The 12255-nt window shown below is 35.7% G+C and overlaps 1 protein-coding gene across 1 annotated transcript; it reads right to left on the reverse strand.

The window, feature by feature from the left end:
- Positions 1 to 4852: 4852 nt before the first annotated feature.
- LOC126833827 (uncharacterized) lies at positions 4853 to 9582 on the reverse strand. The gene is made up of 2 exons (XM_050565384.1): positions 9105 to 9582; positions 4853 to 5886 (listed from the first exon to the last, which is right to left on the reverse strand). The coding sequence occupies exons 1-2, from the start codon at positions 9579 to 9581 to the stop codon at positions 5077 to 5079; spliced, it is 1287 nt and encodes a 428-aa protein (XP_050421341.1). The 5' UTR covers position 9582; the 3' UTR covers positions 4853 to 5076.
- Between the last annotated feature and the right edge of the window lie 2673 nt (positions 9583 to 12255).

Below are 12255 nucleotides of genomic sequence, written 5' to 3' on the forward strand. Positions count from 1 at the left end.
CATAATAATAATTCTGATTGATTCATCTTTTTGATCACGATCTTTAGCAAGGCTTTTTTTTAGCTATTTTAGCCTTTTCAGAAAGCACCCTGTACATACAACATATTTATTGGATAAAACTACAAACACATAATTTTGTAATTGTATAATTTCAACGAAGCTAAGAGTAACATAAGTGAACAGCTAGTATCTTCAAAATAGTCTGAACGCGTTTAGTTCGTCGATATAGTCCACAAGCAACTTAGTGACCTCGAAATTGATGCTCCTAAATACCATTTTGACACGGTCCATAAAGTCGTAAGCGTTCATCAGACTGATACGTGCAATCGGCATTGAATGCATTCGGATGCGCAAACGGTTATGATCAGTGTTCGGAATGAAAGTACCGCGTGGCAGCAACGGTATATCGTCGGTGATAGTCAGTGGCTCAATCGCTGTACAACCGAGTAAATCCGAAGTCCTCGAAACCGCCTCTTTGAGATATTCTATGAGATTTTCGATATTGTTCTGGCGGATGATCAATTCCGGACTGAATGCGTCCAGCAAGTATGCGATGTGAGTGTCGTTGACGAAGACGAATATGTTTGCGAATTCCTGAAGCAGGACAAACCATTCTTGCACAAAGGTAAGTCGGTGTGGAACCTCGACCGCTGCCAAGTACAAAAGATGTTTGGCCGTAAGACGTAAAAATATCACCTTGATGAAGTCGTAGACCGTCGTGTAGTATAGTTTGATCGGCTGGAGATTGTTCGTGGTCCAATCGAGGTCTCGTGCATCGATCCAAGTAGCTTGTAAACGAGCACCGGTGTTTGACCAGTCCATTTTCACGTTATACCGTGTCATAAAAGGGACCACGTTGTCCGGGATCGTGCCGAAATCGTACATGTAAAAATTTTTCTCTTTAAAATCGTGGTAATGATCGAACGTCACCTGCCAATTGTCACGGTTAAATACTAGCAAACTCCTGGCTTGTTTTTTGTTGCTCTCTATCAGGTGTGATATTGTTCCCGGGTTGGACATCTGCCGGGGGGTAAACGGCAAATGGTTTTGGCCGAATCGATTGCCTTCGCGACATCCACTGACGTCGGATTGCAATTTGCCGATCACGTAATCGTGAGTGCTCAGGACTTTCATGTGCGTTTCTTCTCTAGTGTATCCCGAATTGAACAATCCAGCCTCGTACCTTTTCACATTGCTGATGTACAACAGTACAAGCCACAGAGCACCGAAACGTGGGCTCTGCAGTTCGTACAGGGTAGCCAATTGATCTCTTATGACCCAATCGTAAGACTTTATGTTGGTTATGGTCGGAATGGTTTGGGCTAAAGGATGCGCCAATTGCAATCTGGTCAACCGCATGTGCCCCAGACCGCTAATCAAGTATGCACATCTCAAGTCTTCTTCGCGATTATCTGTGTCTCCTATGGCAGTATACGGGTAGCCCGTGTCAAACGGTCTGACGGGTGGTACGGACCTTCCAGTAGGCACCTTTAAGAGTAGAATTATTATTATCGACGAAAATGTACGGTACAACATGATCATGTTTAACACACAGCTACGCACGGCCACGTTCGTAGACTACGTCTGGTTTTTTTTCGACTTTGGTTAGTTGTACAAGTGTTACTTGTAAAATAAATTGTTTTCTGTTCTATAATTGTACCATCAAACATTTGATCGTCAAAAACAATATCGCAGCGCATGTGCTCTATAAAAGTCAATATTTGAACAATGTAGCTGGTTTAGACTTGTACATGTATTCTTGCTGCTCGACGAGAACCAGTGTCGAATGCACATTACATCTCATCAATTAGTTTTTAGTAAAGGAAACAATTAAGTATCGATTGTTCAGAAACCGTACAACGACAATATAAGTTACTTCTTTGGTTGTATTAACTACTGATAAGTATGCAGTAGCGTGTAAGTAGTTTTTTTAATTATATACTTTTAACATCTAAATAAACAGTACAATTATTTTTAGAAAAACCAATGGTAAATAAAAAATAAAAAATAATAAATGTCATGATTTATGCATAAATAAATTATTTAAGAATGATTACAATATACTAGTTGTATTAATAGTGCAAAATTAAAATTTTTTTAGCTTCGGTGCGGAGCTGAGAAGGTATTGTTTTAACAATGATGTTTTTTTTTTTATCTGTACCCACGATATCTCGTAAACCGCTGAACCGATTTCTTCGTGTAACAACTCTTTAGATCAGAAATCATACCTGGAAGGTACTTTACAAAATCAAAAATTTAAAAAAAGTCACCCCTTCCCCATCAAAATTGAGAAAAACACCCAAAAAATATACAAATTTTTCAACTTAAAGTTACAATGCTCTATAACTTTTTTAAAAATAGTCGAAAAAGTTCCAAATTTTTATGAATAATTCTTCAAACACATCGATAAACATTAACAGACCAAAAAAATATCATAAACTCTTTTCCCCGACAGGTAATGAAAATATTGTCATTATACGGTTAATTACGGTGTACATTTTTATAGACAGACGATCAACCCTTATCGTATCCAACCTGCACAAGACTAAGTATTAAATTTTAAGTACATTATTGCTGGTCCCACGATATCTTCTAAACCGCTATAACAGGTTTGAACATACTAGCCACAGGTTCGCATCGAAGCGTTTATTTAAAAGTTGATTTTATCACTTTCAGTTATAATAAAACGTCTAGACCTGTGACCTCTCCGTCCCCACTATGTCCCCCCCCCCCACTGTACTGGCTTTTTTAAATATGCAAACAATGCAATGGTATATAATGTTTTAATTAAGTACGAATACTTAACTTTTAGCCCATAAATTTTCACTTTTTTGTGAAGTTTCAAATGAATTGAGGAATAGGATCACATGTCTCAAAGCCTTCGAAACACTACCAATCATAGTGTTCAACCAATGATTTAAATTAAAATTTTGATGATTATCATTTTATTGATATTTATATAAAAGGTGAAAAAATTATTAAGCTAATATCACGATTTAAATAAAAATTAATGAGTTACAACGAAACACAAAAAAATATGAGCATTCTTTTTGTATAATAAGTCCTATTATTTTGAATAGAACTAAATATCGTGCAATTCCAACTATTAATTCTTAATTAGCTTAAAATACTGAGCTATATACAAACTTTCGCTGGGACTTGACATAAATTACCGTTGAATGCAAAAATAGCATTGAAATCCCTCTGGGGAAAACCCTACTAAAAATAACAATTTTAGGGCAAATTTGTAAAAGCATTTTTGGCCAATCAAGAAACACTAAAGTTGAAACCACTCAATTTCTGTTTTTTATTTAAAGTGATAGGACTTATTATAAAAATAGATTTGTATATGTTTGGGATTTATTAATACCTTGTTATTTTATGTTCAAAACATGATATCAACGAAATAATATTTTTACTTTTATATAGGTTTCCAAAAAATGATATCCGACAAAATTTAAATTTAAATCATTGATTTCAATTTTTTTTTGTTACTTGGCTGGTTGGGCACTATAGTTGGTGTTCCGGAGTTACCCTTTTTGGTCAAGGAATATTCAACAACTCAAACAGAACGATTATGTACATATTTCAATAATCTAGAAAATCAGTTATAGTCCTTTTAAAAGCCTAACGGCTAATATTATAAAACATGGAACATGCTTTAGCCTGTTGGCTCCTGAATAATGATTCTTTTTTATCTATAATCTCCTTGCGATTTATGATGATAGTGTAGTCTTAGTTATATGTTCTGGCTGAACGTTTGCACGACGACGGCAATACAATAATAATAATAAGTAAGCCATATAAAGTAGATCGCGCCACTTTCGCGCTACTTTCGTGACGCCATTTCGTGTCGATGTTTTGTGTCGTTCGCGAGCTGGGAGCCAAGACTGCCAAGCATGTTCCAAGCTAATAATTTATATTTATACTGAATAGGTAATACCATCTATATTTTCGCACTGAAACATTTATTTGAAATTTATTTTATCACTTTCGATTATAACAATTCCTAAAGAAGAGTGACCTCTTCGTTCCAACTGGGCTAAAACACACTAATAAATTGTATTGTTGGAAAAAAATCGTTTTACAAATAACAAATGTTAATTTTGTATTTAAAACCAATAAGAAACCGTTAACAAATATTTTATCTTTCTTTATATACTATTATATTTATAGATATTGGAACGACTTTTTCAAAATTAATTTACTAGATTCTTCAATCAATGTATATGATTATATCATTAAATCTATACAATTTATTATATCTATTTATATACTCATTATAACATTATCATATATTTTATTTAACTATTTTTATGTTTTTTTTATTATTGTATTAGTCACAAAATTGACTTATATTTAACATTGTTTATTAGTTTGATCTAATACTTAATTTCATTTAAAGGATACAATTTATCAGGTATATTAAGGACATGAGTGGATCTGTATACTACACAAACGGATATTCTGTATAATTATTTAATTATTCTATTTGAGCTTCTGTAAACTACCTATTTGACCATGCAAAAGAGAGAGTTATGTTATGATTATAGTTGTGATCACTTATATTATTATATTTTTAATAGTGAATTCTACTACCAATTTCACGTACTTAGCATTTACTACACATATTGAATATATTATTGTAAATATAGTTATTCGTAAATAAATAATAATAATAATAATGTTATTTCAATGTAGCATTTTTCAAGCGACCCATCACTGTCAGGTCCGACCTGACATAGTAATGTGCCGTTTGAACACGAGAGGGTCAGACATAGACCTTGAGACAAAAGCCAAAGGCGAGACAAAATAGTTATTCATAGAATTTTTTAACTTTATTTTTGAAGCATATTAATAATTCTGATTGACACAATTGGTTGACCTGTATGCACCTTGAATAAACAATTTTTGACGCATGCAAAAAATAATATAAATGACTCATAATTCAAGAAACAAAGTCAACACGACTTTCAGTAAATTATTTGTTGAAGAAAACGACACAAGTCACAATTTGTAATTGTATAATTTTAACGAAGCTATAACATAAGCAACTTAAGTATACAGCCCACATCTTCAAAATAGTCTGAACTCATGATGTCCATCGATGTAGTCCACAAGCAACTTAGTGACATCAAAATGTATGTTTCTAAATGTCCATTTGACAAGGTCCATAAAGTCGTAAGCGTTCATCAGACTGATTTCTGCAATCGGAATTGTATGAGTTCGGATGCGCAAACGATCTTCATCAGTATTCGCAATGGGAGTACCACGTGGCAGCAACATTATATCGTTGGCAAGGTCGGTGATAGTGATTGGCTCGTTCGCTGTACAACCGAGAGTATCTGAAGTCCGTGACACTGCCTTGTTAAGATATTTTATGAGACTTTCGATATTATTCTGGTGGACGATCAATCCTGAATTAAATGCTTCCAGCAAGTAGGCGATGTGCGTGTCGTTGACGAAGACGAATATGTTTGCGAATCTCTGAAGCAAAATAAACCATTCTTGCACAAAGATATGACGGTGTGGAACCTTCACATCTAACAAGTAAAAAAGATGTTTGGCCGTAAGACGTAAAAATATCACCTTGATGAAGTCGAAAACCGTCGTCAAGTATAGTTTGATTGGCTGAAGATCATTGGTGGTCCAATCGAGGTCTCGTGCATTGAACCAAGTAGCTTGTAAATGAGCACCGGTGTTTGACCAGTCTATTTTCACGTTATACCGTGTCATAAAAGGGATTACGTTGCCCGGGATAGTGCCGAAATTGAACATGAAAAGTTTATTTATTTCGAATTTGGAGTTATGATCGAACGACAAATGACAATTATCGTAGTTAAAATTCAGCAGCCTTCTTATGTAGTTTTTGTGGCTGTTGATCAGGTGCGTTATGCCTTCCGGTTTGTCCAACTGCCGGGCGGTAAACGGCATTTTGGCTTGGGAGAATTGGTTGCCTTCAGGACATTCGCTAGCATCCGATACCAATTTGCCGATCACGTAATCGTGAATGCTAAGCAGTTTTGCGTGCACTTCTTGTTTAGTGTATCCCGAATTGTACAATGTGTTCTTGTAATCTTCCGCACTGCCGGTGTACAACAGTACGAGCCACAGAGCACCATAACGCGGGATATTCAGTTCGTATAGGGTAGCTAATTTATCTTTTATGACTGGCAAGTAAAGCTTTATGTTGTTCAACGTCGGAATGGTTTTGGCCAATGGATGCGCCAACTGCACTCTGGTCAACTGCATGTGCCTCAGACTACTCAACAGGTATCCGCATTTTAAATCTTCTTCACGATTTTCGGTGTCTCCTATGGCGTTATACGTGTAGCCCGTGTCAAACGGTCTGACGGGTGGTACGGACCTTCCAATTGGCACCTTTAAGAGTAGAATTATTATCAAAGAAAATGTACGGTACAACATGATCATTTTTAACACACAGCTAAGCACGGCCACGTTCGCAAACTACGTCTGGTTTTTTTTCGACTTTGGTTAGGTATACAAGTGCACACAATGTAGGTTTTTATTTCGTATAGGTAGTTCTGTAAGCGTTATTTAGGTGTCGACAAAACAAATAGTTTTCTGTTCTATACCAGGTGATTTATTTAACGCCTTACACAAGTTTACTTTTGAAATATTTGCAATTTTTTATTAGTATTTCTTTTGACCACATTACAAATTCTAGCAAATACTAAAAATGATAAAAATTTGAATATCGTCTAACATTGCACAGTAACATAATAAAAATAATTTCCAAATAGAATCTCTACAAAATTTAAATTATTTAAAGAGTAAACTAATGTAGGGCGTTAAAACAATCACCCAGTATTGATACCAACGACGTTTTGTTTTTAAATCGTCAAAAACAATATATCAGCTTGGATTTTCTATAAAAGTCAATATTTGAACAATTCAGCTTGTTTTTACTGCTAACGTATTTTTGCTGCTCGACGAGAACCAATGTGGAATATATGTTGCAAATATTATAGTATCTCATACAACACATTATATTTTCTCGATTCGTTTTCACCAAAGGCAATATTTAAGTATCGATTATTTAGAAAATAATCGACACAACATTCGGTAACTTATTTATTGCAGAAAATTACATAGACATAATTTGTATTTGTATAATTTTAACGGAGCTAGAAAATTACAAAATAGGTAGCATAAGTTTATAGCATATATAGAGGAGGAGTGGCAACATCTTGCAAACCAAGTAGATAGTTTAAAAACATAGTTACTCTAAACTAAAAACAGTTTATTGGTGGAGATGGTATGAGGCCGGACCCAGATAAAGTAAAAACTATTTTGGAATTGAAAAACCCTAATTAAAGAGTGGATTTACAAATAATAATAGGTATGTGTACCTATGACATTATATGGGAATGGAATAGGAGGCATGGGGAATCATTTGTAAAATTAAAAAAATGAATTGAAAATTCACTAAGTTTGGCATATTTTTACCCAGGGATAGATATTGTTATCTAAAGTGATGCATCAAAGGACTGACTGGGATTTTGCTTGATGCAAGATAGGAAACCTGTCGCGTGTGCATCTAGGAGCTCAACTGTTACAGAGGTCTGGTATGTCCAAATTGAAAAATAATTCTTAAGTGTAATATTTGCTTGTAATAAATTTAGACATTTCATCTACGGTAGAAAAATTACTGAGTGGGCTGATTATAAGCCACTGGTATCAATAATGAATAAAAACGTTAATGGAAGCCCCTGAAACAGGTTGCAAAAGATGAGAATCAAACTGTTTGAGTATGACATCGATTTAAAGTATCTACCAGGAAAAAATATGCATATAGCTATCACGGAAAAACCTAGGAAACAGCGAGGAAAACAGTGAATTTAATACTTCTGATGTGGTTCACTGCATAAATCGTTATAACACAAATAATGGTATATACGATTTACAAAAAGAGACTAAAGAAGATATGGTGCAAATTTCTATAATATTGGCATGATGAGTGGCCTGACATAGTGTTGTGTCGCTTGAATATGAGAGGGTCAGACATAGACCTTGAGACATGCCAAAGAGCGAGAAGAAATGATTATTCATTGAATTTTTTACCTTTATTTTTGAAGCATATTAATAATTCTTATTAAACCAATTGTTTGACCTGTATGCACCCTGAATAAACAATTTTTGACGCATGCCAAAATTAATGAAAGTTACTCATTACTCACGGAATCAAAGTCAACATATATATATTAAAGAAAATTAAATAATCATAATTTGTAATTGTATAATTTTAACGAAGCTATAACATAAGTGCACAGCCCGTATCTTCAAAATAGCCTGAACGCATGTAGTTCATCGATGTAGTCGACAAGTCTCCTAGTGACATCGAAATGTATGTTTTTAAATGTCCATTTGACACGGTCCATAAAATCGTAAGCGTTCATCAGACTGATATCTGCAATCGGCATTGGATGTATTCGGATGCGCAAACGAACATGATCAGTGTTCGGAATGTAAGAACCACGTGGCAGCAATGCTATATCGTCAGCAATAGTGATTGGCTCAATCGCTATACAACCAAGAGTATCTGAAGTCCGTGACACTGCCACTTTAAGATATTCTATCATATTTTCGATATTGTTCCGGCGGACGATCAATCCTGAATTAAATGCGTTCAGCAAGTATGCGATGTGCGTGTCGTTGACGAAGACGAATACGTTTGCGAATTCCTGAAGCAAAATAAACCATTCTTGCACAAAGGTATGACGGTGCGGAACCTTAACCGCTGTCAAGTACAAAAGATGTTTCCACGTAAGACGCAAAAATATCACCTTGATGAATTCGTAAACCGTCGTCAAGTATAGTTTGATCGGCTGAAGATCATTGGTGGTCCAATCGAGGTCTCGTGCATTGAGCCAAGCAGTTTGTATACGCGGACCGGTGTTCGACCAGTCTATTTTCACGTTATACCGTGTCATAAAAGAGATTACGTTGCCCGGGATAGTGCCGAAATCGAACATGAAAAGTTTATTTACTTCGAATTTGGAGTTATGATCGAACGACAAATGACAATTATCGTAGTTAAAAGTTAACAACCTTCTGATGTAGTTTTTGTGGCTGTTGACCAGGTGCGTTATGCCTTCCGGTTTGCCCAACTGCCGGGCGGTAAACGGCATTTCGGCCTGGTCGAATCGGTTACCTTCACGACATCCACTGGCGTCCGATTCCAATTTTCCGATCACGTAATCGTGAATGCTAAGCAGTTTTGCGTGCACTTCTTGTTTAGTGTATCCCGAATTGTACAATGTGTTCTTGTAATCTTCCGCACTGCCGGTGTACAACAGTACGAGCCACAGAGCACCATAACGCGGGATATTCAGTTCGTATAGGGTAGCTAATTTATCTTTTATGACTGGCAAGTAAAGCTTTATGTTGTTCAACGTCAGAATGGTTTTGGCCAATGGATGCGCCAACTGCACTCTGGTCAACTGCATGTTCCTCAGACTACTCAACAGGTATCCGCATTTTAAATCTTCTTCACGATTTTCGGTGTCTCCTATGGCAGCATATGTGTAGCCAGTGTCAAACTGTCTGAGGGGGGGCATGGACCGTCCAATAAGCACATTTAAGAGTAGAATTATTATCAAAAAAAATGTACGGTACAACATGATCATTTTTAACACACAGCTAAGCACGGCCACGTTCGCAAACTACGTTTTTTTTCGACTTTGGTTAGGTATACAAGTGCACACTGCACAATGTATGTTTTTATTTGGTACAGTTTCGTAAGTGTTATTTAGTTGTCGACAAAATAAACTGTTTTCTGTTTTATACAAGATGATTCTTTTCATGCCTTACACAAGTTTACTCTTAAAATATTTGCCGTTTTTTAGTATTACTTTTGAAAACATTTTAAAGCATTAACGAATAATAAAAACACTAAAATTGTGAATTTTGTCTAATATTTTACTATAACAAAAAAAATATATATCCAAAAATAAACACTACAAAACTTAAATTATTTTGAGAGTTAGCTAATGTAGGGCGTTTAAAAAAATCACCCAGTATTGATACCAACAACATTTTGTTTTTTATTCATCACAAACAATATCGCAGCTTGGATGTTCAATGAAAATCAATATTTGAACAATTCAGCTTGTTTTTACTATTAATGTATTCTTACTTTTTAGCGAGAACCAATGTGGTACATATGTTGTAAATATTTTAGTATCTAATACAACACATTATATCTTCTCGGTTCGTTTTTAGTAAAAACAACGATTGTTTAGAAACCGTAAAACAGCAATAAAAGTTGTTTCTTTGGTTGTATTTAATATTTATAAGTATGTAGTATTATGTAAGTAGTATTCATATATAATTTTTTTTTTTTAATTATAAACATTTAACATTTAAATAATATAACTAGAATAAGAAAAAAAATAGCTAAATTAATATTCACTTACATTTTATACACCAGTTTTCATTTGTCTAAGAAGTATTAATTTTTCAAAATTATTACAATTAAAGTATTCTTGGACTAGCGGCCGTTATGTGTTGTTGTGATTCTCAAATTAAGTCGATTGAATTTAAATTATTATATTTTTAAGAGTGAACTCTACTACCAATGTAATGTGTTTAGTATTCACTATACATATTGTACATATTTTTGAAAATATAGATGTACGTAAATAAATGAATAATAATAATAATATTATTACAATGTCGCATTTATCAAGCGACCCATCACTGTCAGGTCCGACCTGACATAGTAATATGCCGTTTGATCACGAGAGGGTCAGCCATAGATCTTGAGACAAAAGCCAAAGGCGAGACAATATAGTTATTCATTAGAATTTTTTACCTTTATTTTTGAAGCATATTAATAATTCTGATTGACACAATTGGTTGACCTGTAGGCACCCTGAATAAACAATTTTTGACGCATGCCAAAAATAACTAATTACTAGTAATGACTCATAATTCAAAGAAACAAAGTCAACACGACTTTCAGTAAATTATTTATTGAAGAAAACGACACAAGTCACAATTTGTAATTGTATAATTTTAACGAAGCTATAACATAAGCAACTTAAGTGCACAGCCCGTATCTTCAAAATAGCCTGAACGCATGTAGTTCATCGATGTAGTCCACAAACCTCCTAGTGACATCAAAATTTATGTTTCTAAATGTCATTTTGACACGGTCCAAAAAGTCGTAAGCGTTCATCAGACTGATATCTGCAATCGGCATTGCATTTATTCGGATGCGCAAACGACTACGATCAGTATTCGGGATGTAAGTACCGCGTGGCAGCAATGCTGTATCGTCGGTGATAGTCAGTGGCTCAATCGCTGTACAACCGAGTAAAACGGAAGTCCTCGAAACCGCCTCTTTGACATATTCTATGAGATTTTCGATAGTGTTCCGGCGGACGATCAATCCCGAGTTGAACGCGTTCAGCAAGTATGCGATGTGCGGGTCGTCGACGAAGACGAAAATGTTTGCGAATTTCTGAAGCAAGACGAACCATTCTTGCACAAAGGTATGTCGGTGTGGAACCTTAACCGCTGTCAAGTACAAAAGATGTTTCCGCGTAAGGCGTAAAAATATCACCTTGATGAATTCGTAAACCGTCGTGAGGTATAGTTTGATCGGCTGAAGATCGTTGTTGGTCCAATCGAGGTCTCGTGCACCGATCCAAGTAGCGTGTAAACGAGCACCGGTGTTCGACCAGTCCATTTTCACGTTATACCGTGTCATGAAGGGGACCACGTGGTCCGGGATCGTGCCGAAATTGTACATGAAAAGTTTTTTCACGTTTATTTCGTAGAAATGATTGTACGTCAACTGCCAAGTATCCCAGTTAAAAAATAACAAGTTTCTGACTTGGTTTTTGTTGTTCTCTATCAGGTCTGTTATGGCCACCGGGTTGGACATCTGCTGGGCGGTCAACGGCATTTGGTTTGGGCCGAATCGGTTACCTTCGCGACATCCGCTGGCTTCCGATTCCAATTTGCCGATCACGTAGTTGTGAGTGCTCAGAATTTTCTCAAGCGTATATTCTTTATTGTATCCGGAATCGAACAGTCCGATCTTGTAATCTTTTACATTGCCAGTGTACAACAGTACGAGCCACAGAGCACCAAAACGTGGTCTCTGCAGTTCGTACAGGGTAGCTAGTTGACCTCTTATGGACCATTCGTATGACTTTATGTTGGTTATCGTCTTGGAGATGCGGCAAAGAGGATGCGGCAACTGCAATCCGGTCAACCGCATGT

The sequence above is a fragment of the Adelges cooleyi genome, unplaced genomic scaffold (genome assembly GCF_023614345.1).
Source record: "Adelges cooleyi isolate 19-005CV unplaced genomic scaffold, UGA_ACOO_1.1 ACOO_flye_CR_arks_rails_tigmint_CR_PRNA_2, whole genome shotgun sequence".
Taxonomy (NCBI): domain Eukaryota; kingdom Metazoa; phylum Arthropoda; class Insecta; order Hemiptera; family Adelgidae; genus Adelges; species Adelges cooleyi.